At 42.0% G+C, this 25,835-nt stretch overlaps 1 protein-coding gene across 1 annotated transcript in view; it reads right to left on the bottom strand.

Annotated features, from left to right (window-relative positions):
- The window catches only part of MYO16 (myosin XVI), a 603,762-nt gene that overhangs the window by 454,147 nt on the left and 123,780 nt on the right, over positions 1–25,835 (bottom strand). The window contains 1 exon segment of the mRNA XM_027776197.1: positions 840–948. Within this exon segment, the coding sequence (XP_027631998.1) occupies positions 840–948 (109 nt within the window).

Below are 25,835 nucleotides of genomic sequence, written 5' to 3'. Positions count from 1 at the left end.
GAAAGAGCACCAGGAAACAATGGGGCAGGTGGGGACTTCCCTTGGGGGTAGAGCCATCAGCACCGTGTGGATCCCATTATTTGTGTGGATCCCATTATTTGTGCACTGTTTCTCTGGCCATGGGTCATCTTTGAAAAAACTGCAATTTCTTGTAATCTATTCCTAAATAGCAAGGGGGAAAAGGTAGCATAATTCTTTCGTTTAATGCCACCCTGGGCTCAGGGATACAGCACGCCACCTTCCCACGGCCGAGCTTACTCATGAAATTACACGCTGGGCCATGTGACTGCGCATCCCTGGTCAGTGCATGCTTCTAGAGCTCGAGCTCATCTTCGTGAACTTGTGCTGCGATGGCAATCGCGGGGATTTCCAACACCCCGTGTGTTTCCAATCACGAAAAGTGGATTCTGGAACCCGTGCAAACTGAGCTTGACCTAAGCCCTATCACCTGCTAGGGCCACTTGCTCCTGAGAGAGTGCACTTCAGGTGACCTCACTCCCATGAACTAAAGTTCAATTGTGCTGATTCATTTCTCCTTCCCTTCCAGCACAGAAGGGATTATAATTATCGACTCAGTCCCACTAATTATGGTTTAGATGCTCGTTAAAATGTTCCTTCTTTGTTGGCCTTAGATTTCTGCTGGCTTGCAATAAAGTATTTTGACTAACCCTGCAGGGCTGAGCCGTGACAGCAATGAAAAGAGAGAGAGGAAATATCGGATTTTACAGCAGCTGGAAAGTCACATCAACCTGAAACCTTATCGGCACGCCTGCAAATACAGACACACACCCTAACTCTCCAGTCGATGCCCTCCCACAGTGGTACCGGCCTCCACCTACCATTTTCCTCCAGGTAGATCAATAGGATAGAGCTGGACTCTGTCCCTTCCACGGCATAATCTAGTGGGATATTTCCATTAACATCCTGGAGAAGGACATTGGCTCCAGCCTATAAAGGAAAACAAAAGGAAAAATCATATCACAGGTGCTGTTACAATGAAGCCCATCACGAATTTCACTTCAGTCTTAGGAAACACATCTACAAATAGAACGTGGCAGATACAGGCTGAGGACTCATGGAGAAATCTGGAAATATTTAAGGCAAATATTGTATTAAAAAATTTGTAGAAACCAAAATTCTCTAAAGGTTCTGCAAACCCTTGCAAGACCTTGGTCCCAGCTAATTCTCCCCAATCTTATTCCTAAGCCTCAAAGATGCGCTTGACAGCTGCCCAGGATCCCGTCTCGTTTCTAACACGAAGTTCCCATGGCTCAGACAGTCTCAATGACGGCTTAATGAAAACACTGAATTTGATTTATATCTCTAATCTGTCCTATAAAACCTTTAAGGTCCTTGCTCATCACAGAAAATCACCTGAGAGCTGTTCTCACACTGCAATGTTTGAATAAAGACCTATGCTAATGGTGCTAGTTGTCTTTTACTCTTTCCAGAAACTTTTTTCTAACAAAAACAATCGTCTGTAGACATTAATGATGACTCCATTAACTATGGCCATTTCACCTCTCTTTATTCCATGGGCACCTTTGAGCACCCGATTCCACCCACTGCCTGTCTCGCCTTAGATACAAGAATAAATTTGTTTCTGCTGTCAAGAAATTGGACATGAGTTGTTGCTACGCCCCACATCCGTTAGTGAGCTCTATGAAACCACACCAGGAGGGTTCACATTTCACTTCCCAACGCCATGGACATGTTCCTGTTGCTCGAGATTCCCCACAGACCTCCTGGAATGAGTCTAAGGTCAGACAAATAGAAGTGTTCTATTCTTCTCCAGATTAGGATTCAGCACTGCATTGACAACATAGTTCTTATGATACTCAAATCCATAAGTTTAGATAAAATGGTAATTCACTTTCATAATTTTAATGTTAATAGTTATGGTTTTGCCTTTTGCTGTACATACAAACAGCGTGCCTATACCTCATTAAGTCTGAGCAGATTTCCAAAGGGCTACTCGAAACATACTACAAAAATCAAACCAAAGAAGTAGGTGAAATTGGTGAGATGTTACATCTTAGTATTGTCTGTCAAGAGGAGGTGCATTGTTCACCTCACCATATCGAATGGGCACGATGTTTCCTATAACCGTACGGTGATGCTTTACCAGAACACTGGAAGTCATGCATTTCCGGTTTTACCTACTTAGGGAATGCACGGGATTTCAAGGTCCTACAGACTTCACGTTATCTTCCTACTGTGTTTAATTTCAGCTATTCCGTTTGAAAACTATATTCACTGAGGCAGAGTCTCTAGTTGATTTTGTTAATTGTTCCTATCCTTCCGTTTCAAAACCCCAAGAATAAGATTTTGCATGCCTATCCAAATATCAGTTTTTAAATGATCAATTAACAAGCCAGAATTCCAGAGTGTAGTTATTATTTTCATATCAATTTTAGTATCTCCACTCTATTGATTGGTCGAATCCTCAAGTTATTCTTCATTTATCAATGCATGCATGTTTCAAGTAGAACTCTATCTATGCCGCACGCCTGGGCCTAAGGTGACAGGGAACATCACTCAGTTGAGTGTCACCACTCGAAACAACAGTACAGGGCCAGCAGGTAACATGGTGTTTAAGGTTCTGGACTCCCACATAGCCAACCGTGGTTGGAGTCCTGGACCTGGTGGCTTGAAAATCACACCGGGCGTGTGTGTGTGTGTGCGCACCCAAATCCCAGGAGGAAAATAGAAGAGAAGGAATTGTGCCACAGTCATTCCCCCTAGGGGATGATTTCTCACTTTCTCGCTTACTTTCTCTGTCTCTCTGGAAAGCGCATGTGTCTAATGGCAAAAACCTAAAAAATAAATAAATAAATGAAACAAGCAAACAAAATATATTGCTGTGGTGGGCCCCAAGTTGGCTGTCCTTTGAGTAGTCCCAGGACCCCAGCAGCATGTCTGCCGTACACCCAGCACCCAGAGCAGGAAAGACCCTGAGGCGGAGGGGAGTGTGGACTTGAAATGAGTATTACTTAGATTTTCAGAGGTAGTGAGGCTCTTTCGAGGAAAGTCTTCACCATAACACAGTGCTGAATTCCACAGCCGGGCTAGTCAGTCACTCACTCTTCTACGCGGCTGAACGGCAGGAATTACTCCCGATACACAGACGGTCTTCCTGAGAGTGGGCAACTCCCTGACCACAGACCATGCCTCTTCCCCTTGACATCCTGACGGCTACCTAGGGCCTGGAACTTATTAGGTACTGACCAAGGTTTATTGAAACAATTTAAAAATAAGCCAAAAACTGAATTTAAAAATTATTAAAGATTGAGGAAAGAAATTATAATTTTTCATAACAACTCTTTTAAATGAAATTTTCTGATCTTTATTTTCAAAACTTTATAGATAACGTCACAAGATTAAGTAGCATTAGTCATCTCCCCTTATCTGGAAGGAGTACCTTCCGAGACGCCTCACGGAGGCCTGAAACCTTGGGTATTTCCAAACTCTATTCATACTCTGTTTTTTTTCATACATGTATATACGGTAAAGTTAATTTAGAAACTGGGCATGGCAACAGTAACATCAAAGTGATCTTTCCTCAATGGAGTATCTCTGTGCCATGGGGATAGGTGCTTTGCCTCTGTCAGGAAGTAGAACTCTGGAAACCATGAACATGAGAGGAAGGCTCCTGGGTTCATTCTGAGTCCGTTACAGTGGGCTGTCACCTCCTGATCCAGTGTCCTTTGCTCTGCTCCAGAGATGGTGGCGCTGGGCCTGGAGGTCTCCCTTTATCAGCTGCAACAGCACCAGGTCTTGTCAGTAGAGGGTGCTAGAGGGACACAGCAGGAGGAAGGGCATCTGCCGGTTGTCAAGGTGACCCAGAAGTGATGGTCCTCCAAGAGCATCCCTACAATCCCACAGGAAGCCTGTCTCTCACCCAGCATATGGCCTACCAAAAATGTTCTCTGGCCTCAGCAGAAAGCTTCCTAGCAAATTTTGCCATCAGCTCAATTCCTACCTGCCAGCCCTGGCCTGGGACACCCCCATGGATGTTCTGCCACCTGTGGGCCAGGTGCCCCCTCTCCAGTGGAGTCTGGTTCAGCTGGGGAGGGAACTTCCAAGAATGCCTCTTGCCTGAGCTCCTTCTCTCAGTCTCAGAAGTGTCTCTGCTTCCCACGTCTGCTATCCCTCCCTTCTGCAGAGGTCCCCCATCACATCAATAGCTGCTCCCTATTACTATCCAGACTTTTTGAAATTATTGGTAGAAATGAATTCTGCCTCCTGCTGAGCAGTAACAGGACACCTTTCAAGAATGGGGTGGTCTCAAGGGACAGCCACTCAAGGGTAGGCCTGGAACGTGGTGCAGTTGTGCTGCTGGGCTTCACGTTGCCAAGGCTCCATCAGTGGGAACCAGATGCAGCAGCCTCACGCCCGATGAGGCTGTCACCTGTGGTCCACAGCCTTAGAACAGGCACTGAAGCAAGTTCCTTGGAAGTCAGGTGGCTGCCGCCCTTGACCCCATGGAAGAAATACTGACAACTACTCTGGGACCAGACTCCTCTGAGGGCACTGAAGAGTTTCAATAAATAAATAAATAATAAAGACAAGACAAGCCTTTTAACTATACTCTCCAGTCACAATATGAGAACAAGAAGATTCCATCCTGTCTTAACAGAATCCATTATGTCTCCTATTTAGAGATCAAATTGCCGAAAGGTACAAAACTTAACTCTATGAGTTGCTAAATTACAGTCTCATTTTTGTATTCACAGTCTCGTTATTTTTTTTAAACCTGATTGTTCCCATTAATTGGGGTGAAATGAAACTCTTGCAACAAGAATGAGGATATCTGGTCAGACTCTGATGGAACAGGAAATCCCAGATCCTCCGGGTGCCTGGGTGTCCCTTACCGGGGAAGCGGCTTGCTCTCCTATGCCTGGAAGATGCCCCTTTGTCTGCTTGAAAACACTGTGAAGGCCTCACATGAGACAAATGCTTGAACAAGGAGGCTTATTTTCTTCAAGAACCACCATAACCACCCCTTGTTTTCTACTAGATTCATACGCAGGGGGAAGTTTCATATCCTTCACTGTCAAGTAAATATTAAAGCCAGGATGAAGTAGGTTACACATCCAGAGCATTGATAGATTTTGTACACACTCACACACACACACACACACACACACACACACATCTGGAATGTTGAATAAAAGAGGGCAGAATATGAATTCCCTGGCCTGCATGTACTTGGTAGAGATTCCAGATACAAGGTGATAGCTTGAGCAGTTGGAGATGGCTCAAACTGCTTACTTTGCTGGCTCGCCAAACTTTGGGCACCCATTGGTCTCTATTTGATGAGACTGCAATGCCAGAAATATTGCTCAAGGCTCTGGCTTGAAAGGGAATCTAAAGGTTCAGGCAGACAGATGTGTTGGAACCAATCACCTATGTACAGAGAAAGGATGGGAAGGGCACTGCAGGAGGAAGGAACCTTTCTCACTGGCCCAGGATGTTTCTTCTCACTCCTGTGGCCACAGGAAGGCTTCTTGCTCACTGGAGTTGGAGCTACCCAGTGGCACACCCTTCTCCCCATGTCACTAGCACCCCTAGGAAGCTTCCTAGTTGCCATAACCTCTGATACTTCCACAAATTCTCTACTATGGAGAGGCCACAACCACATCCTCTCCATGAGATTCTAATCCCAGTCCTCGGAAGCTCTCCTCCAGGAGTTCCCCATTTGGATACTCTCCCTCATCTCAGAGAGTGGCTGGACTCACATCTGTGCCCATGCTGTTTAGCAAGTCCGTTACCCGCCTCTTAACTCGCCTACCTTTACTACAATAGTTAGTTGCGTGACCCACTTAGTAACTGACCTACCTTTATAAGTTAGCTAACTTATCATATTAAATGCTCCCTATTCAAACTCTCTTCCTTGGTGGGTTCTCTGTCTTCTAACCAAACCCTGGCCGGCACACATGCCTTCGTTGGTACCTTTCTACTACATTTACAGCAAATATTGCACAAACTCCACAGTTAATGGTGATAATTCAATTCTGTATTAGCCTTATGGCCTAGGGCAAAGCCATTTCATACAAACAGAAACTTTGAAAAGGCAGGAGACATGTTATTTATATCAGACAAAATCGACGTGAAGATAAAAATGAGTGAAAAGAGACAAAGAAGGATACTATATAGTTATAAAAGGATTAGTTCACTCAGAAGATATAATAATATAAATATTGCACCCAATGCCAGGGCACCCAAATATGTAAAAGAAAGACTGCCAGATCCAAAGGAAGATACAGACTGCAACACCACACTAATCGGTGGATATTTCAAAACCCCACTATCACCACTGGAGAGGCCACCTAGACAAAAAATAAACAAAGACACACAGGAGCTTATTGATATCACAAACCAAATGAATCTGACATATATATATGCGTGTGTGTGTGTGTATGTGTGTGTGTGTATAGAGAGAGAGAGAGAGAAAGAGAGAGAGAGAACATTTAATCTAGCTATTACAAATACTTTTCTAATCTCCACATGGGACATTTTCAAAGACTGATCATATAATAGGGCACAAAATAAGCCTCTATAAATGTAAAAGTATAGAAACTAAACTGAGCATCTTCTCTGACCACAATGGAATTAAACATGAAATCAACCATAGAGAGAATCCTCAAAAATACACTAAAACAAGGAATCTTAACAACGTACTCCTGATCAACTTTAAAACTACTGAAGAAATTAAGATTGAAATGGAAAGATTTGTTGAAAAAAATAATAATGGAACATACCACTCTCCTTAACCTTTGGGACACAGCAATCATAAGCCAGAGGTTCGTAGTCATTAGTGCTCATAAGAAAAGAAAATGTCAAATAATTTAACATTGCACCCCATGAGACTGGGAAAGCAACAACAGAGAGAGAGAGAGAGAGAGAGAGAGAGAAAGAGAGAGCAGAAGAAAAGTAGTAAAGATTAGAGCTGAAATAAATGAAACAAAGAATAAAAGAACTATACAAAAAAAAAATCAACAAAACAAAAAGGTGTTTTATCAAGAGGATAAACGAAATCGACAAACCATTAGGTAGACTAAACCAGATAGATAAAATCAGTAACAAAACTGGTAATATTATACCTGAAATATCAGAAATACAAAAAAATATGAAAAAATACTATGAAGCAAATAAATCCTGACAAACTAGAAAACCTAGATAAGATGGACAAACTTCGGGACATATACAAGTTTCCTTAAGGTTTCTATGCCTCGTTTTCCTCACATGTAACTGCAGGGTGTAATAATTATAAACACCCCTGGGACAAGTTGCATGTTCTACGCTCGCCTGATACGTTTTATGCCTGGTTCTAAGGACACACAATCCATCTTAGCTACTGTGACTAACAAGCAAGCTCACCCACATGGTGTTGAATATGTCTCTGTGTCTCTGACTCTCCCCAGGCATGCACTGTTATTCTCCATCAGGGGCAGCATAGGTGAGCAATAGTTACGGACAGGACTCAGGTCAAGGCTCTGCTCAGACAGGTTATCAATCACATAATTTTCCCTCTCAGTGTTTAGTTCTCCCAGCTGGAAAATGGAAATGACAAGGTTGTCATGAAGATAACGTGGGTTAATAATGGCAAAGTATTAATAATAATAATAATGCAGTAGAGATACAAGGGCCATTCTGTTTCTGGCTGTGGACGAGATTTAGTAGAGCCAACAAAATGTCTGACTGAAAATAAACATGTTCACTGAGGAAAAACCCAGAAGGAAACTGTTAGTGCCTTTGGAAGCAGTTTCATGGGACTGCTACAAACAGTATTTTGTAGATACAAACGTCCATTTAAGTAATAACATTACCTTAAGGCAGCAGTCCCCAACCTTCCCGGGTCCAGGAACTGGCCTTGTGGGAGAAATCTCTCCATGAACTAGGCAGGGATGGAGGTGGGGGGTCGGTCCTGGAATGACCCTAGTGTATCACATCCACCATGCACCCCATTTCCACTTCTACCACATTGCAATATCCCATGAAGTAACCATACAGTAGGTTTCACGCTCCCAGGAGAATCTGATTACTGCAGTGGAGTCCAGGCTGCGATGCAAGCAGTGGGGAGCGGCCGCAAGCAGGACAAGGCCTGGCTCGCTCCCCTGCTCCCACCCCTGTGCAGCCAGCAGACCAGCACCTGACTGTGGTCTGGGGGTTGGAGACCCCTGCCTTAAGGGATATATGGGAATTTAACAGCTTAGTGGGTCTATGGTGAAGTACATGCAACTACTATTAAGTATTTAACTCTGAAAGTGTGGGAGTGTGAGTCTAGGTTAAAGGGTTTGATGAAGTGGTGCTAAGAGCTGGCTAATCTCTTCCTTGGTTTCCTTCATGTCCTCTGAGGACCATGACTGCCTGATTCTTGCTATCTGTGGAGTCTTTTGTCTTGTCCTGTGAAATGAAAGCTCATTCTTACCACTTTCTGCTGACAAAGAGACTGGGGTTCCTCAGGCGAAGCAGAAGTGCAGAAGTGTTGTCTCACACAACTGCATACGTGTCTGCGTTTGGAGGCAGTGCCTTGACACAAAGGGCATCTTTAAAGCTGAGATAGCAGATTCCCAGGCAAGCTAGCGTGAAATACTTTAGCAAGTGGAGCCTTTGCTGTTTCTCAAGTTATAATACAATTCAGACAAGCTCCATAGGCAAAACCTGACCCTTTGAGCCTCAGGAGTTCCCGAGACCCCATTTTACCTGGGATGTGCATACCTTGAGAAGCCGACATGGACCATGCCAGACTGGTGATGCTCAAAACCAGGCCACGAGGGTTGACACACCTCTCTCACATGTGCATGTGCAAAGATGGCCATTCTCCCCTTTTACAGGATTTTGTTTTATTAAAAGATTCCTTATTTTTACTGTACTTTAAGGTTAATGTAAACACCATTCAAAAGATCTCTGGCTGATTTTTATTATGCGTCTGGCTAACTCAGAAGTGAATGTGCAATTTGAGTTGATAATGGATCCTGCTGGGACCAGAGAGTCAATGAGATGCCAAGTAAGAGGTTTCCTCAAAATGTCAGCAGACCTCTTGCACACCACCAGGGACGTTGCATTTCTAGTAAACTGAAGACGAAAGGACCCATGAGGCCCAGAATCAGTAGCCTGTATTAGGTATTATGTTAGTTCCCTTTTTAAAGAACTTATTAAACCACTCAGGCATAGCAAATCAATTTACCCCATTTGGTTAAATGAGAACTAATGAATAATTCAATTCAATAAAAAAGCATTCATTATATTGCCCACGTACAATATGAGACTGTAAGTAGATATGTAACCAAAGCCTATTATTTCTCTCTTCCTAGGAACAAACTTGTCACTCTTAAATATCTTTATAAGATGTTCTCTACAGGTCAGTGCATCCCGGATGCTGCTCCCACATGGGAGGCCCTGGTCTGACTCCCGGTCCACTCTGAGAAGCCAGGCACTGTGGCTCACACCTTTGATCCCAGCTAGCTGGACAATGACACAGGTGGATCCCCACACTGAAAGATTCTGGCTAAAACACCACATGCTCTCTCTCACACACACATACACACACGTATGCCGGATATTCTCTTTAGATTTCAGATTTCTGACTTCTGATGTCAGAGTCCATATATAAATTTGTAGCTATTAACAGAACAGTGAGAGACAAACACTCCCATGTAATGTATGTATTCATCGCATTGCTTCTTCAGACACCGAGAGCGGATCTTTCCGTACTGACCGGACAGCCAGCACTGAACACTAACTGTAGTTCCGTCGGCACTCGCATTAGGTTATGTGCACAGTTGTTGATGTCAGGGATGAGAAGAGGGGGGACTGAGAATTTTAGGTTAGATTGTCAGATATAAAACAAAGATATCCAAACCTGAACTTTCTTTATGATATAGGAATAACAACTTTAGCAATTACTACATATTTTCTAACTTTTGATAATCTGAAATAACTAATGTACTTTTGTAAAAGTGTATGGATTAGGAACTGGGTCTGTAAATAGCATATTAGAATGAGAGTAGATGGAAAATGTACATACTTTCGCACGATTCAAGAGAATCACTTTATATTTGCTGTCCACTAATAGCCTAAACCCCAAAGGGGTTTGTATGTATATGTGTGTGTATGCTTGTGTGCATGTGCATAAAATAACATTATAATTTACATGCTAATCATACACATTAAATGTCAAATTTCTTATACTGACAGCAGTTATTAGCCTTTACCTGTTAGTCTCACTAAAAGAATAAATTCCAAGTGGGAAAAACATGTATGAACACACTTAAACGAAATACTCTCTCTGAGCCAGCCAAGTGACATAGTTCAGTGGCTGGACTCCACAAGGCTGACTGTGCAGTTCCAGTCCCAGACCTGGCAGTCTGAAAAACACACCAGCTACATGTGCGTGCATGCCAAAAATCCCAAGAGGAGTATGGGGGAGAAGAGACTGTGGCGTGGTCAGCCCCCTAAGGAATGCTTTCTCACTTTCTCTCCCTCTCTCATTCTCTCTTGAGTGAGTGCATGTACACTGTAGCAAAATAAAATATTACTTCTGTTCAATATAGTATAGACAGTAAGGCAAATCATTCAGTTTGACTTCAAGAAAATCAATCACAACATGATGAAATGAAATGAAAAATAATCAAGGTTGTGCATGTCAAATCAACAGTGACCCCTCAAATTTTCTTCTGTAACTGGGGCTGGATCATTCCTCCTGAGTCCTATGCTGCTGTCTTCTTGAGTTTTTGAGACTGGAAGACTACTCAGCTCCTAATTTGTCCTTAACTATGCTCCTGGAGTCCTGGAAATGGAACTCAAACCCATCATTCCTTCCACATGAAAATCCTGCTTACAGTGAGCCAGACAGCATGTGAACCAAGAACTGTACGTTTCCAATAAATAACGTTTTCTGTTTACATAACATAATTTAATCTCAATGATGTATTTGTCAGCTGGTTCATTTAGTAATAATACTCTAACATTAATACTAAATATTAATGATGGGTACCTAATAGCATTTTTAATACACAAGGACCACTTTTTTTACATGTCAAGACTTCTTGGTAATTTTTAATTTTTATATAATTTCAAATTTACTGAAAATTGCAAAATTAGCACCCAAAAACTCCAGTATGTCTGTTATGCTTTGAACTGCATTTCCACCAGAAGGATGTATAAATACCCCAACTCCCAGTATTTGTGACAGTGACTTCTTTTAGAAATAAGGTCATTGCAGATGTAATTAGTTAGGATAAGGTCAGACTGGAAGAGGGTGGGCCCTTGATCCAATATGCTTGGTGTCCTCTTAAGAGAGAAATCTGGAGAGAGACACAGAGCAAAGACAGCCATCTGAAGATGGAGGCATGGACTGGGTGATCCTGCCACAAGCCAGGAAACACAGGGGCTACCAGGAGGGGAAGAGGCAGAGAGGGTCTGAGGTTCAGAGAGAGCACGACCCTATCAACAACCTTATTTTATACTTCCAACCTGCAGAACTGTGCGAGAACAAGTTCCTGTGGTGCTAAGCTACCCGGTCGTGGTACTTTATTGCAGCAACCTTAGGAAACTCATGAAACCCATACCCAGTGCAGTGGATGGGATGTCCCTCCTCAGGTGCATACGCTGAGACCCCAGCTCCAGGTGATGGTCCCAGCAGGTGGGGCCTGTGGGAGCAAGTGGGTCCTGAGGGTAGAGCCCCCTGGCTCTCCCTCCCATCAGGTGAGGACACAGAGAGAAGGCCACCCTCTATGAACCAAGTGGTGAATCCTCATCAGGACCAGATCTGCTGGCATTTTGATCTTGAACTCCCAGCCTTCCTAACAGTAGGAGACAAGCCACCCAGCTTACAGCGTGCTGTCACAGCAGCCCAGATGGACCAAGCCGTCCACACTCACTAGTTACTCACGCGTTCTTCCCATGTTTGCTCCTGTCCCCCCTTTTCTCCTCCCTCTTTTCCTTCCTTTCTTTCCCTCACATATTGGTATTTGCTGGATCACCTGAAAGCGAGCTGTAGGCACCATGCTCCTTTACTCCTAAATATTTTAGTATGAATTTCATAAGAGCGAGGATACTCCCTTACATAACAGGTATTGAAATCAGAAACGTCGACAACAGACTGTTACTGTCTAAGTCTCAGTCCACATTCAAATTCTATGAACGTTTCTGATGATGTCTGTGACAGCTATTTTTCCTCCTGCTTTAGGATGTAAGCCAGGGCCACCCACTGCATTCATTAGTCCTTTCTCTCCAGTCTCCATCAATTTGGGACAGTTCCTTGGTCTTTTGAGTTTAAGATCTGATCTGGTTTCAGCATGAGAGTGTGGGCAGGAATATCTCAGAGGGAGGATGGTTCCCCTAAATGCATATCAGAAGGCACGCAGCCCCTGCATCATGTAACTGAGGATGCTAACTGTGACCCCATGGCTCAGAGGATGTCCCCCAGGTTTTATTCACTGTCCAGATGCAACTAAGAATCCATGAGTTCCGAAAGAAAACAAGTGAATACAGGCCTCCATGAGAAGAAAGTCTTCCTTAGTACAGAATACTAACTAGTAAGTGTGGAAAGAATAACAATAGGATTAACACTCATTATAGTAATAACTGATTCTGATGAGAATCATCAAAGGATTTTAAAACTAGCGGGCAAAAGCTTAATGGGGAACAGCATAGTCACACGGTCCTCAAATGTCTCGCCATGAAATATTCCACCGTGATATAAAAACGTGGCATCGACTGGCTTCCAACTGCACACGCGAGGGTCCGGGAAGTTGCCGTTCTGTCCTAACAACTACAAGGTGAACAGACTGAAACATCAATACTCCTCTTGGATCTGTAAGAGGAAAAGCAGCAGTCTGCAAAACTGGAGAGACAGACGGAGGAAGTAGGGAATCACAGCTAACTGAAGACAACCCTGGCTACTGGCAGCTGCAGCAGGAACCACGCAGGACAGGAAAGCCTGCCCTCGGTGAGGAGCTGCCAAGTTTCAGTGAGGACAATGTTAGGAGTTAAAGACTCCAGATGCATCCATTTTTATGGGGGCCCCCACACACTTGAGAGTTCTACCTCCAGGAAGGAATTGAGGGAATTTGTTTTCAGTATACTTGCCTTGCAAGAAATTGTTAAAGATTTCCTTAGAGAGAAGGAAAATGATATAGATGAGAAACATGGATCTTCATAAAGAAAGAAAGCTTCAGAGAAAGAATAGGTGAAGGTAAAATAAAATCTTTTACTTTTCATATTCTTAATTCTTATAACAGATTAACTATTCAAAATAGTATTAGCAACAGTATACCCAGTTACAGGCATCACTGCTTAAGTGTAACCATGTATTCTATCTGTGAAGTGACATGCTGCTATTTTAAAATGGACTTGGATTATTTGTAAATACATATTTTTGTTTGATTGTTTTTGTTTTCGCCATAGGGTGCATGTACTCACCAGAAAGAAACAGAGACAGTGACTGGGAAAGTGAGAAGTCACCCTGTCAGGGGATGACCACAGTGTAATCCCTTCTCCATTCTCCTGAAATTCTGGGCACACATGCACATGTGCCCAGTGTGATTTTTAAGCCACTAGGTCTGGAACTCAAGAACTGTGGTCAGCCATTGGGGAATCCAGCTGCCTTAACCAACATACCACCTGCTAGCCTCTATAAGTATATATTACAAACTCTAGGACAAACACAAAATAAAGTTTTAAAAGGAATACAACTGATGTACTCAACAAAGAGAAAATGATATTTTATGAAATGCTCAATTTAAACCAAAGAAGACAGAAATAGAATGAGAGACAAAAATAACAACAAAGAACAAAGGCAATAAAAAGAAATGAACCATGATAGCTATCATTACAACTATATCCAAAGTCAGTTTAAGTGCCAATATTTTAAATGCACCAATTAAATGAGCCCATCTGAGTGGGTCAATCAAGAAGACTGGGGCCAGCCCACGGCATGGTGGCTGGAGCCCAGAATCAGCAGCTTGAAAATCTTGCTGGGCTCATGTGCGTGCATGCCCAAAATCCTGAAAGGAAGGGAAGAAGGAGAAGAAGGGACTGTGGAATGAACATGTCCCATGGAACTGTTCTCTCACTTCCCTCACTTTCTCTGTTTCTTTCCAGTGGATGTATGTGCTCTCTGGCAAAGTAAAATTTAAAGGGGGGAAAAAAAAGAAGACCAAAATGCATATCGTGCACAAGAAATCCACTTTAATTATAAAGACATATATAGACTAAAAGTAAAGGCATGGAGAAAAATATACCAGTGGACACTAATGGAGGCAGCAGGAGTGGCCGGCTCATGGCGCAGCAGCCCCATGCCATCAGGAATACTGGATCCATACGCAGGGTTGTGGGTTCAGTCCCCCAGTCCACCTGCACACACTCGGCACATGTGCCCGTGAGTCTGGCTTCTTAAGGGTAGAGAGAGGAGCACGGTGTGACCCTCTGGAGAGTGCTTATCTTTCCCCTTCTCTTCCTGTCCCTCCTTGTCCCTATCTGTCTTTCACTGTCACAAGAGAAATATGCAAAAGACAAGAAAGAAAGCAGGAATCTCTATATTGACTTCAAAAAGAGCAGACTTAACAGGAAGGAAAGTTATCAAGGGTAAAAAGAGACATTACATAGTGATAAGGTTGATTCCCCAAGAAGATAGAACAGTCTGTACCACACAAATGCCCAGCAACAGAACATCAAAATACATGAGGCAAAAATGAATAAGACTACAAGGAAAATACCCCCATCAAGCATTAGAGTTGGAAGCTTTGGCACCCTGTTGAACTCAAAAACATTGTCAATCAGTTGAGAGTAATTGACATGTATCAACTACTTCAACAGACAATAGTAAAATAGACTTTTATATATTTTTACTACAGGGCATGTATGCTCACCAGAGAGACAGAGAGAGAGAAAGAGAGAAAACATCCCCCGGGGAGATGGCCATGCCACAATTCCTTCTCTTCTCAGGATTTTGGACATGTGCGCATACGTGCCCAGCATGAGTTTTAAGGTGCAGGGTCTGGGACTCAAGCCACAGTTCACCACATGGAGTCCAGAACCTTAATCCTGCTTCACCTGCTGGCCTGAGACATTTGCTCATTCACCAAGACAGACCACATTCTGAGCCAAAAAATAACCCTTAGACAATAAAAATTAATAGATATTATACAAGGTGTGCTCTTAGACCACAATGGAGTTAAATTAGAAATGATAACAGAAAGATAAATGAAAAATCCCAAAATATGTGAACTATAGCTCTAAGTAACACATGGATCAAAAGAAAAATTGCAAGAGAAGTTTTAAAATAATTTTAATTTAATGAAAATATAATTTCTCAAAAATTGGGACGCAGTGAAAGCAGTGCTTAAAGATAAATTTATAAGGGGAACCAGCAGTTAGTGTAATGGCTATGTCACTGGACTCCCACGTAGTCGACCGTGGTTCGTGTCCCGGACCCGGTGGCTTAAAACTCACGCCGGGCGCGTGTGCGTGCGTGCCCATGATCCCGAGAGGAGAATGGAGGAGAAGGGATTGCGGCGTGACCATCCCCCCTGGGGGGTGATTTCTCGCTTTCTGTCTCTATGTCTCTCTCTGTCTGTCTGGCGAGCGCACGCGCTCTATAGCGAAAATCTCTCTCAAAAAAAAAAAAAAGATAAATTTATAATATTAATCCACATCCTAGAAAATAAGAAAGAATATAAAGTCAACTGTCTAAATTCTCACTTTAGGAAATTAAAAAAAAAAGAAAATTTACACCCCAATTAAATAGAAAGAAAGTAATAAAAACTAGAGCAGAAATCAGTAAAATTAAAAATGGAAATCAATAGAGAGAATGAACAATACCAAAACAAAATCTGGTTCTTTTAAAAGAGCAATAAAATTAATTAGCCAGAGTAACTAAGGAATAAAAGAAACATAAACTGCTAATATCAGGGGAAAAAATGTTTGTATTACTAAAGACCCCAAGAGTGTTACAGGGATAATTTTTAGAATAGCATGAGCAATTCTACACCCACAAGTTTTACAACCTAGATGAAATGAACCTGTCCCCTGAAAGACATGATCTGCCAAAAATTTCAAGAGAGAAATACAAATTAGGTGACTGTATGTTTTGGGGTTTATTTCTGGAGTCTCAGTTCTTTTCCACAGGTCTAAAGGTGTACAGTGATTCAGGACCAGCAGATGGCAGAACAGTTGACTATGGACTCCCACATTAATCGTTTGTGGTTTGAGTTCTAGATCCAGCAGCTTAAAACTCATGCCAGGCACATGTGTATGCAGGCCCAAAATCCCAAAAGGAGAATGGAGAAGGGATTGTAGCATGGCCTTCTTCCCGAGGGGTGATTTCTCACTTTCTATTTTTTTGTCTGCATCTTTCCAGTGACCACATGCACCCTACAGTAAAAATCTCTCTTAAAAATAAATAAAGATGGGGAACCAGCAGTTAGTGTAATGGCTATGTCGTGACCATCCCCCCGGGGGGTGATTTCTCGCTTTCTGTCTCTATGTCTCTCTCTGTCTGTCTGGCGAGCGCACGCGCCCTACAGTGAAAATCTCTCCAAAAAAAAATAAAAAATAAAAAATAAAAAATAAATAAATAAATAAATAAAGATGTACAGTGATAGAATGTAAAAAAAAAAAAAGAAAATAAAAAAAGAAAAGAAAGCAAAGAAAAGAAAAAGAAGAAATAAAGATCTTATAGGCCTGCATCCACTGAAGGCATTAAATCAAATCAATAATGAATAATCTTCTGAAATAGAAAGTACCAGGCTCAGACGGGTTCACTGGTGAATTCTACCCAACATTTAAGAAATTATGCCAGTTAACTACACTCTCTTTCAGAAGGCAGAAGCAGAAATAATAGCCTCTAACTCATTCTATGGGGCCAGTATTATACCTGATACCAAATTCAGACCAAGATTTTACAAGAAAAAAATTACAGACTAGTATCTCTCATAAGCATGGGTACAAAAATATTTTAACAAAAAATTATCAAATCAAATCTTACAATACATGAAAAAATTACATACTATGATCAAGTGAGATTTATTTAGGGTATGAAAGATTGGTTCAACATTTGAAAATAAATTAATGTAATCCATTATATCAACAAGGTAGAAAAGAAAAATCACACAATAGACACAGGAAAAGCATTTAACAAACTCCAATATTCATCCATGACCAGAATTCTCAGTAAACTAGAAGTAGAGGAAAACTTCCTCAACTTCACAAAGAATAGCTACAAAACTAATAACAGCTAACATCATACTAACAGCAAGAAGCTAAAAGTTTTCCCGTTAATATGAAGAACCAGGCAAAACTGTTCCCTGTCACCATTTCTTTTCAATATGGTACCAGAAGTCCTAACTAATGCAATTAGAAGGTATGTAGACTAGGAAGAAAGAAATAAAATGATCTTTGTTCAAAGATGGGAAGCTAATCTATGTAGAAAATCCAAAACAACTAATAAACAAAAAATAAAAACAAAATAAGCAAAAAAGAAAACAAAAAACCTAAACTCCTATACCCAATGAATATTTATAGCAGGGGTGCAGGATACAAGGTTAATATGCAAAAATCAGCCACATGTCAGCCACTTTCCTATACATCAGTAATGAGCAAGTGGAATTTGAACTTACGAACCTCTAAAATTTACATTAGCATCCCACAAAATAAATTAGTTAAGTATGTACCTAGAAAATATGTACAAGTTAAGGACCACAGTTAGCGTAATGGCTATGTTGCTAAACTCCCATGTGGCTGACCATGGTTCGAATGCCGGACCCGGTGGTTTAAACTCATGCCAGGTGCATGTGCATGCATGCCCAAGATCCCGAGAGGGGAATGGAGAAGAAGGGATTGTGGGGTGGCCATCTGCCCTGAGGGGTGATTTCTCTCTTTCTGTCTCTGTCTCTCTCTGTCTTTTTGGCGAGTGCATGTGCCCTGTAGCAAAAACTTCTCCAAAAAAAAAAGAAAAGGAGGGAACCAGCAGTTAGCATAATGGCTATGTCGCTGGACTCCCACGTAGTCGACCGCGGTTCGCGTCCTGGATCCGGTGGCTTAAAACTCACGCCGGGCGCGTGTGCGTACGTGCCCAAGATCCCGAGAGGAGAATGGAGGAGAAGGGATTGTGGCGTGACCATCCCCCCTGGGGGGTGATTTCTCGCTTTCTGTCTCCATGTCTCTCTCTGTCTGGCGAGTGCACGCGCCCTATAGTGAAAAAACCTCTCCAAAAAAAAAGAAAAGGAAAGAAAAGAAAAGATGTACAAGTTTAATATGAGTGGAAGTACAAAATTCCAAGAAAGAAATTAAAAAAAAAATTTCATGTTGGTGAATGGGAAGACTCAATATTGTCAAAATATCAGTTCTTCTCACTGTCTTCTACAGATTCAGTTTAATCCTAATCAAAATCCCAGCAAAGTATTTTGTGGATATTAATAGACTGATTCTAAAGTTTATACAAATAGGAAAAATATAGAATAATCACAAAATATTGAAAGAGAAAAACAAAACTGGAGGATGATGCCTTCTGACCTCAAGACCTGCTATCAAGAGAGAATAGCTGAGACTGTAGAATTGGTGAATGATGAGAGAAGCAGAGTAACAGAGCAAAATAAAGAACCCCAAAATAGACCCCTACAATTCTAGCAGCTGATTTTCGAAACGGGGTCTTCGAAATAAAATGGAAGCAAAGGTAATACAATGAATCAAAAATAGCCTGTTTAACAGATGGTGCTGGAGCAACTGAACACCACACACAAAAAGTGGATCTAGAAACAGACTTTTAACACTTCACAAACATTCACTCAAAATAGAACATAGTCCTAACTGTAAAATGTAAAACTATAAAACTTAGCAGATAACAAGCAAACTTCTAGATAGCATTGAACACAATGATGCTTTTATAAATGTTACATCAAAGGCACAATCCAGGAAAGATATACAATAAACTGGTTTTCCTTAAAATTATAAACTTTGGCTCTGTGAAAGCCAACGCCAAAAAAATAAGGCTACTTTCACAGATTAGAAGAAAACATCTGGAAAAGGTATATCCAATGAAAGACTGTTGCTCCTAATGTCTGAAGGATCTTTAAAGAGTTCATTGACAATGTGTATTATGAAAAAACTATGCATGGATTTCAAAAAAATTTGCACTTCCCCCCAAAAAAACCCCACATACTTTAATGACCCTTTTCATGAACTTTTTGAAGTATCTTCAAAAGAGAACTCATAAACCAATACAATAAAATAAATAACCCAATGGGTTATTTAAAAATATTTTAAAATGGGCCAAAGACCTTAAAACACACATCACCAAAGAAGACATACAAATGACTAAAAAGTACATGACAAGATCCATCACATCATCTGTCATCAGAGAAATGACCAGGGGACAACACTATATACCTATTAGAATGGCCAAAGTCCATAACATTGACTACACCAAATGCTGGCTGGGATGTGGAACAACAGGAACTCCTTTCACTGCTGGCAGGAATACAGAGTGGTTCGCTTTGGAATGGTTTGGTAATTTCAGCTAATCATACTCTTACCCTTATGATTCAGCAGTCATACTCTTTGTACCTTCCCAAAGGAGTGAAAAACTCATGTCTGCCCAAATAGCTGTATGTGCATGTTTGTATCAGCTTTATTCATAGCTGTCAAACCTGGAAGCAACCAGAGTCCTTCAGTAAGTGAATGGATAAACTGTGGTATATCTAGACACTCGAATATTAATCAGTATTATAAATAAATGAGCTATGAAGCCATGAAAGGAGGAACTTTGAACCTATGAAGCCATGATGGAACCTTAAATATATATTTCTAATTTAAAAAGTCAATTGGAAAAGGCAATGACCTGCACAATTTCCATGACAACATGGCAAAGAAAAAACTGGAGACAGTAGAAAGGTCAGTGATTGCCAAGAGCTGGAAGAGAAGGATGACAGGGAGGGTACAGAGGTTCCTGGTGCAGCGAGAACACTGTGCATGGGACAGTGATGGTGGACACGTGTCATTAGACATGTGTCCACTCACTGGAATGCACACCACCAAGAATGAGCCCCTGAGTTCGCTATGGACTGTGGGTAATAACGATGTGTCCATAAAGACTCACCAACTGTTACAAAGGTACTTCTCTGGTGAGTTGTGCTGACATGGCGAGGCTCTGCCTGTGTTGGGGCAAGGGGTGTATGGGAAATCTCTATACCTTCTGCTCAATTTTGTTATGCACCTAAAATTACTCTTAAAAACAGTCTTTAAAAAATTGCTGGCATCTAACATGATAGTAAAAGTAGAAAATAAATTCTATGAGTGGATGTTTTATAATTTTGAATTATGAATAGATGGTTTCTTTTCTTTTCATGGAAAATTTTATATTTATGTGTTGGTTGGTAAAAGTATAGACTATTCCAAAGAAACAGAAAACTCAATTATTTTAGGTCAGAAAGCATGCTATCAGTATTTTGTAAGATTCCATCTTAATAACAGAGGGAAGGCATTGTGATACCAGATTGAGGCAAAAGTCAGCTCAAGTTTAAGGTGAGCTTCGAGCGTCCGCATCGCCTGGCTCTGAGCCTCTGTCCAACCACACTGTTTTCACTTGCCTGCAGCTCCCTCGGCTCCAGGAGTTCGCTCAGTCTGCGGTTAGTGGGTACCACAGGCAACACAGCCTACGGGGCTGATCTCACCACATTCTGGTGTGTAACTGTGTAACAGGAAACAGGGTCTTTATGTTGGGATTTATGTTGGGATAGTGTTTTGTTTTGTTTTTTTCTCATGTGGAGCCCACATAGATAAAGTGATGAGATGGTAATTCTTTTTTCTTGAGAGTTTTGCTTTTAGGGTGTGTAAGCTGACCAGAGAGACAGAAAGCAAGAAGTCACCCCCTGCAGGGACAGCCGCACCACAAACCCTTCTCTCTAATTCCCCTCTTGAGATTCTGGCCATATGCACACATATGCCTGGTGTTGAGTTTCAAGCTACTGAGTCCAGGACTCGAACCGTGGTCCCCACGTTCCAGCCCCTTAACCACTATGCCACCTGCTGGTCCCAGGAGATGGTAACTTTAGCTCAGGACTCGAAAGCGGAAGATGTAGGCAGCCACTCTCAGAGGTGCTCATGTGAGCGGTTAGGAGATGCTGGTGATGAAGGATGTGGGTTATTTTTCCAAAGGCATACATTCTTCAGAACGTAGAACCACCGAGGTGAGGAAACCATGCTTACCACATATTTTGTCAAAAGGTTAGAAAATCTGACATTTTAAATAATAAGCCTTTATAAAAATATATCTTTTTAAATGCTCTGCAAGCTACTAAACTGATATAGTTACCCGAAATTTTAAAAATAGTAAAACAACTTATTTATAATTTTTCCGCTGAGAGTTAGTAATTCTTTTATGTGTACAAACACATGCTGTAAGCATTCGATGCATACCTATGAAAGGGATGCATTGATTTATTTATTTTGCTAGAGGCTGCGTGTGTTGGCTAAAAAGACAGAAAAGGAAGTGGGGAGGTGAGAAGGCGTGTCCGATCGGATATGGTCACACTGCAATCCCTTCTCCTCCATCTCTCCTCCTTTGAGGATTCTGGGCACACATGCACACATGCCCAACATGTTTTTCAAGCCACCAGGTCTGGACTTAAACACAGTCAGCCGTGTGGGATCCAGCTGCCTTAACCACCATGCTCCGGGCTGGTCGAAAAGCAAAGCTGGTGCTGACCCTGCTAAGCTCACAGCTGGAGGTGGTTGACTGTGACTTCTCATCCAGATGTTTAGCTGGGATGTCCCCTGGATGGCCCCACAGCAGTCAGGGGAGAGGCTGCCAGGCAGAACCAGGAGCGGACTGCTCTTGACAAATACCAAGAGAAGACCAAGAGAAGAAACTGGAAGCACGTCACGTCCCCTCATACCTAGATTTTTAGCAGATAATGTAGGTGGCGATACAGCTGGCCAGTTCATTTATTCATTAAGGAACTGTTTACTAAGCCCTTGCCATAATTACAGTGTATTCTGAAATTTTGATGATTGCAAACTTTTATGGAATTAAAAATTTAAAACCTTTATTACAAGGATTTAAAATTTTATAACAGATGAATTATATTTAAACACATTTTACAACTCCCGCTGTACACTTTCTGATTATGAGTTTGGAAAAATGTAAATATTTAGGTATAGCACTATCAGCATGCTAAGTAACAAAACAAACTACAAAAGAAAGAAAAGGGGAGCACAGAATTCTGAGTGACTAGAGTGTACCCAGCATCCTGTCACACTCAGGACGTCTCCGCACAGAAGTTTGGAAGACAGGGGAGGAGGGGCCTGGGCAGGACCGAGCACGTACTGTGGACTGGGCTGAGTGAAGGAGCAACTGCACCCATCTCTGACAGCAAAGAAAAGTTATGGCAATATCGCACGGTAACTCAGCATGAAAGGCATAGAAAAACCAGAAAAACACAGGAAAGGCTGAAAGTCACTGTATCCAGGAAGGAAAGTGAGAGGGGAAGTGCAGAGCGAGTCTGTTTTCCAGCGAGTTCCATGGAAGAGCTGATGTCTGGAAATACAAGTACATCAGACTTGTACAGATAAAAGCCCAAGGTGAAAAATAATGATATGCATAAAAATATTTATATCATAGATGCTTACTCCCCAAATAAGAAAGTAGTACATTAATAGCGTAGTAAATCAGAATAGTAGTAAACATTTGTATAAAATGTCTAAAATAGAAGAATACTTAATGTTGTGTACATGACCCAACTGCCTATCACCAACGATCATGCTGGAGAGAAAAATTTAAGACCTAGAGGCGTAGAAAATGTGTACAGAAAGAGAGCCGACCGAGATGGACACGGGGTTTATCTTTGGATGATTTTTTGCATGTGGAAGAGGAGAGAGGCAAGAGATTAGAAGTGCACTACCATTTCCGCAATGATTATTAACTCTATGTGATGGGGCTATTCTATTTGCGTTTTAATTTTATTCTCTGTATTTGTAGGTATTTTTCAATTTTTATGATAAAATGTTGTTTCAGTTTGTGAAAAATATTTTTCAAAATAAGAAAAACCATGAAACCAGGTGGAGGCACCTGATTTTGTGTGTCTGTAGTAAGTTTCAAACCTGCTAAATTCAAAGGGGAGGACTAACCCTTCAGCCCAGCTCATGATTCACCTAGAGAGTTAGTTTGAGTGACATCTCGATCAATTAGTAGCTAGAATATAATTAAAGGTCAACAGTCCAATTAAAAGATACAGTTTTGCAAGGAAGTCTATTAGAGTGTATGTTTCCGAGAGAAAGCTAAAAAATAAACCGCGGGCCCTAGTGTCAGTACAGAGCCACATCTGGGCAGGTAAGGTCCGCACGGATTCAAGTCACTCGCGCGGCACTTCCCCAGGAACCGGGCACTGTGCGCGCGCCTGCTTTGTGCACAGCTCAGGCAGCGACCTGGCAATACATACCGCCAAGCTCAGGTGCGACCAGCCAGGGCCCTCTGCCCTCCTTACTCATTTATTTAATTACCCTCCAGTAGCAGTACTTATTCTGCTTTTTAAAAAGCACATTCACTGGGACCAGCAGTTAGCGTAATGGCTATGTCGCTGGGCTCCCACGTAGTCCACCGCAGTTCAAGTCCCGGACCCGGTGGCTTAAACTCATGCTGGGCGCATGTGCGTGCATGCTCAAGATCCCAAGAGGAGAATGGAGGAGAAGGGATTGCGGCATGGCTATCCCCCCTGGGGGGTGATTTCTCGCTTTCTATCTCTCTGTCTCTCTCTGTCTGGCAAGCGTACGCGCCCTATAGCAAAAATCTATAAAAAAAAAATAAAAGCACATTCACTAATCTGAACTCTTCATATCTGCTCTGAGAAAATACAGCCTCTTCCAGGTCTGTTCACCAATGAACTAAAATAGGGGCAGATGGTATTTCTGTCCCTTACTTAATGTCTTGGAACAGCGGCCTGAATATGTAACTTACCTCTAGTTCCTTATGTTATAGACACCTATATTTCTTTTTCTTTATTTTATTTCTGTTTTAATACTTCCCACTGTATGAAGGGTACAGCACAAAAAGTTTAACCTTCTTTATATTTGAGGAATCGCAGTTCGCAACCTTCCTGGAGTTTGTGTTCCCAGGTGGAAAGGACGGAATTTGTAACTAAGGTGCTCTCACGACCACAAGGACCTTCTCGAAGCGTTTTCCCCTGATTTCTGTGACAACATAGGCTTCTGGTTTTCCTTCTAAATCTGGCTTTGCTTTCTCAGTCTTCTTTGTGGCCTCCTGTTTCTCTAACAATCTCTTAATTGGTTTACTTTGGAAATTCTTTCAAATGTTCTTTCTTTTTTCAGACTCCACCTTTGCAAGGGGTTGGTCTGGTTCACTCCAGGCTTCTGTTCTCATTCACTCTGCACATGCAAATGTGACTTTTGTCTGTTTTCTGGGCCAGCTGCCCCCTAGCCTTCTGTAGGGAGAAGTCTTCCAGGGACCTTGGCTTAATGCATCCTAAAAAGAACCCCTGGTCCTCCCACATAAAAAGATTCATCCACTGGGGTTTGCTTTCTTGGTGAATTCCAACATCCTTCCAACGTGCCCCAAACAGAAAGCTGGGAGTCATTTTTAAATCCCTTCCTTTTTCACAGCCTACATTAATCAAACAGTTCACGCTAGTGTTGATTTCGCCAACGATGTCAACTCTTCCTCTATTCCCTTCTCTCCCCTCTTGGAGCATCACAAGCACGCCCCAGGGTTTTACGCGATAGTCTCCCAAATGTGCCCTGGTGAGGTCCCTCGCGGTGACTCTGCCCGCTGCCCTGGACCTGCTGGACAAGGCAGGCAGTGCCGTCTGAGTTCCCACCGCTCTCTTTATCTACCCCATCACGACACTCACTGAAAGCTAGAGTTTATGCACAGTTACCTGCGTAAGTGCATCGGTGATTACACACGGATAAACGAGCGTGTGTTTACGTGGATCTCGCAGTTTCTCTGGTGCACAAAGCATCGGTGTACTGGGTGGTTGCGAACGTCAGGGTGCATTTTCAGATAGAGGAGCACAGAAAAAGACTTCATGACTTTCCCGACAACCTAACACAAAGGCCGAGCCCGAGTGCTCATGTTGTTCCTGTACTTGCAGGATCAAGCATGGCACTAGGCAGGCAGACCGTCCATAGAGAGGGTGCGAATGCAGGAGGGGTCACAGGGAGGAGCAGAACCGGGAAAATAAAACGTTTAATTGACAGAAAAATGCGAAGTTATTTGCTGTTGATAATGTACATGGTATACTGTCTTTGTCTTGACTGATATGCACATATTCGTGCTGGGCAAAACCGTGTTGCACACTGTAAGGAGGTATAGTGATTAAATGTAAATAGCAAATATTTATATATACACATATGTGAACATTTAAATACAAAAAACTGTCACATCATAATTTCTTGGAGACACTTGTAAAAAGAGTTTATTATTCTGAGTTTGAGAGGAAGATTAGTGACTTAAATTACATTGTGGACTAATTTCTTACTTTTAATTACTAATTGGTTTTGTATTAACACAGAATATGGTGATTCTGAAGTCAGCATATTTGACTGCCACAGGACAGGAGGATGTCCCGGTGGTGGGCAGATATGTAAAGACCTGTGCTCTCCTCCAGCCATCAGCCTCACTCGCGTTGCACCTGGGACGGTTCAAGGAACTCTTTGAAGAAGATAAAGGGATGAGACCCCTGTGGAATTTTATTCCTAGACTTCTGTGGTATGTTTTGAGGTCTTCTTTGGCATTTAATGTCTTGCTGTTCTCAGAGGAGTTTGCAGAAGTGACATAAGAGGTATAAGACAACGCAGCCACCTATAACGTGCAC

The sequence above is a fragment of the Tupaia chinensis genome, unplaced genomic scaffold (genome assembly GCF_000334495.1).
Source record: "Tupaia chinensis unplaced genomic scaffold, TupChi_1.0 Scaffold000644_1, whole genome shotgun sequence".
NCBI classification, from domain to species: domain Eukaryota; kingdom Metazoa; phylum Chordata; class Mammalia; order Scandentia; family Tupaiidae; genus Tupaia; species Tupaia belangeri.
The sequence above is the reverse complement of the archived record's forward strand: the minus strand, read 5'-3'. Positions and strand labels throughout refer to the sequence as shown.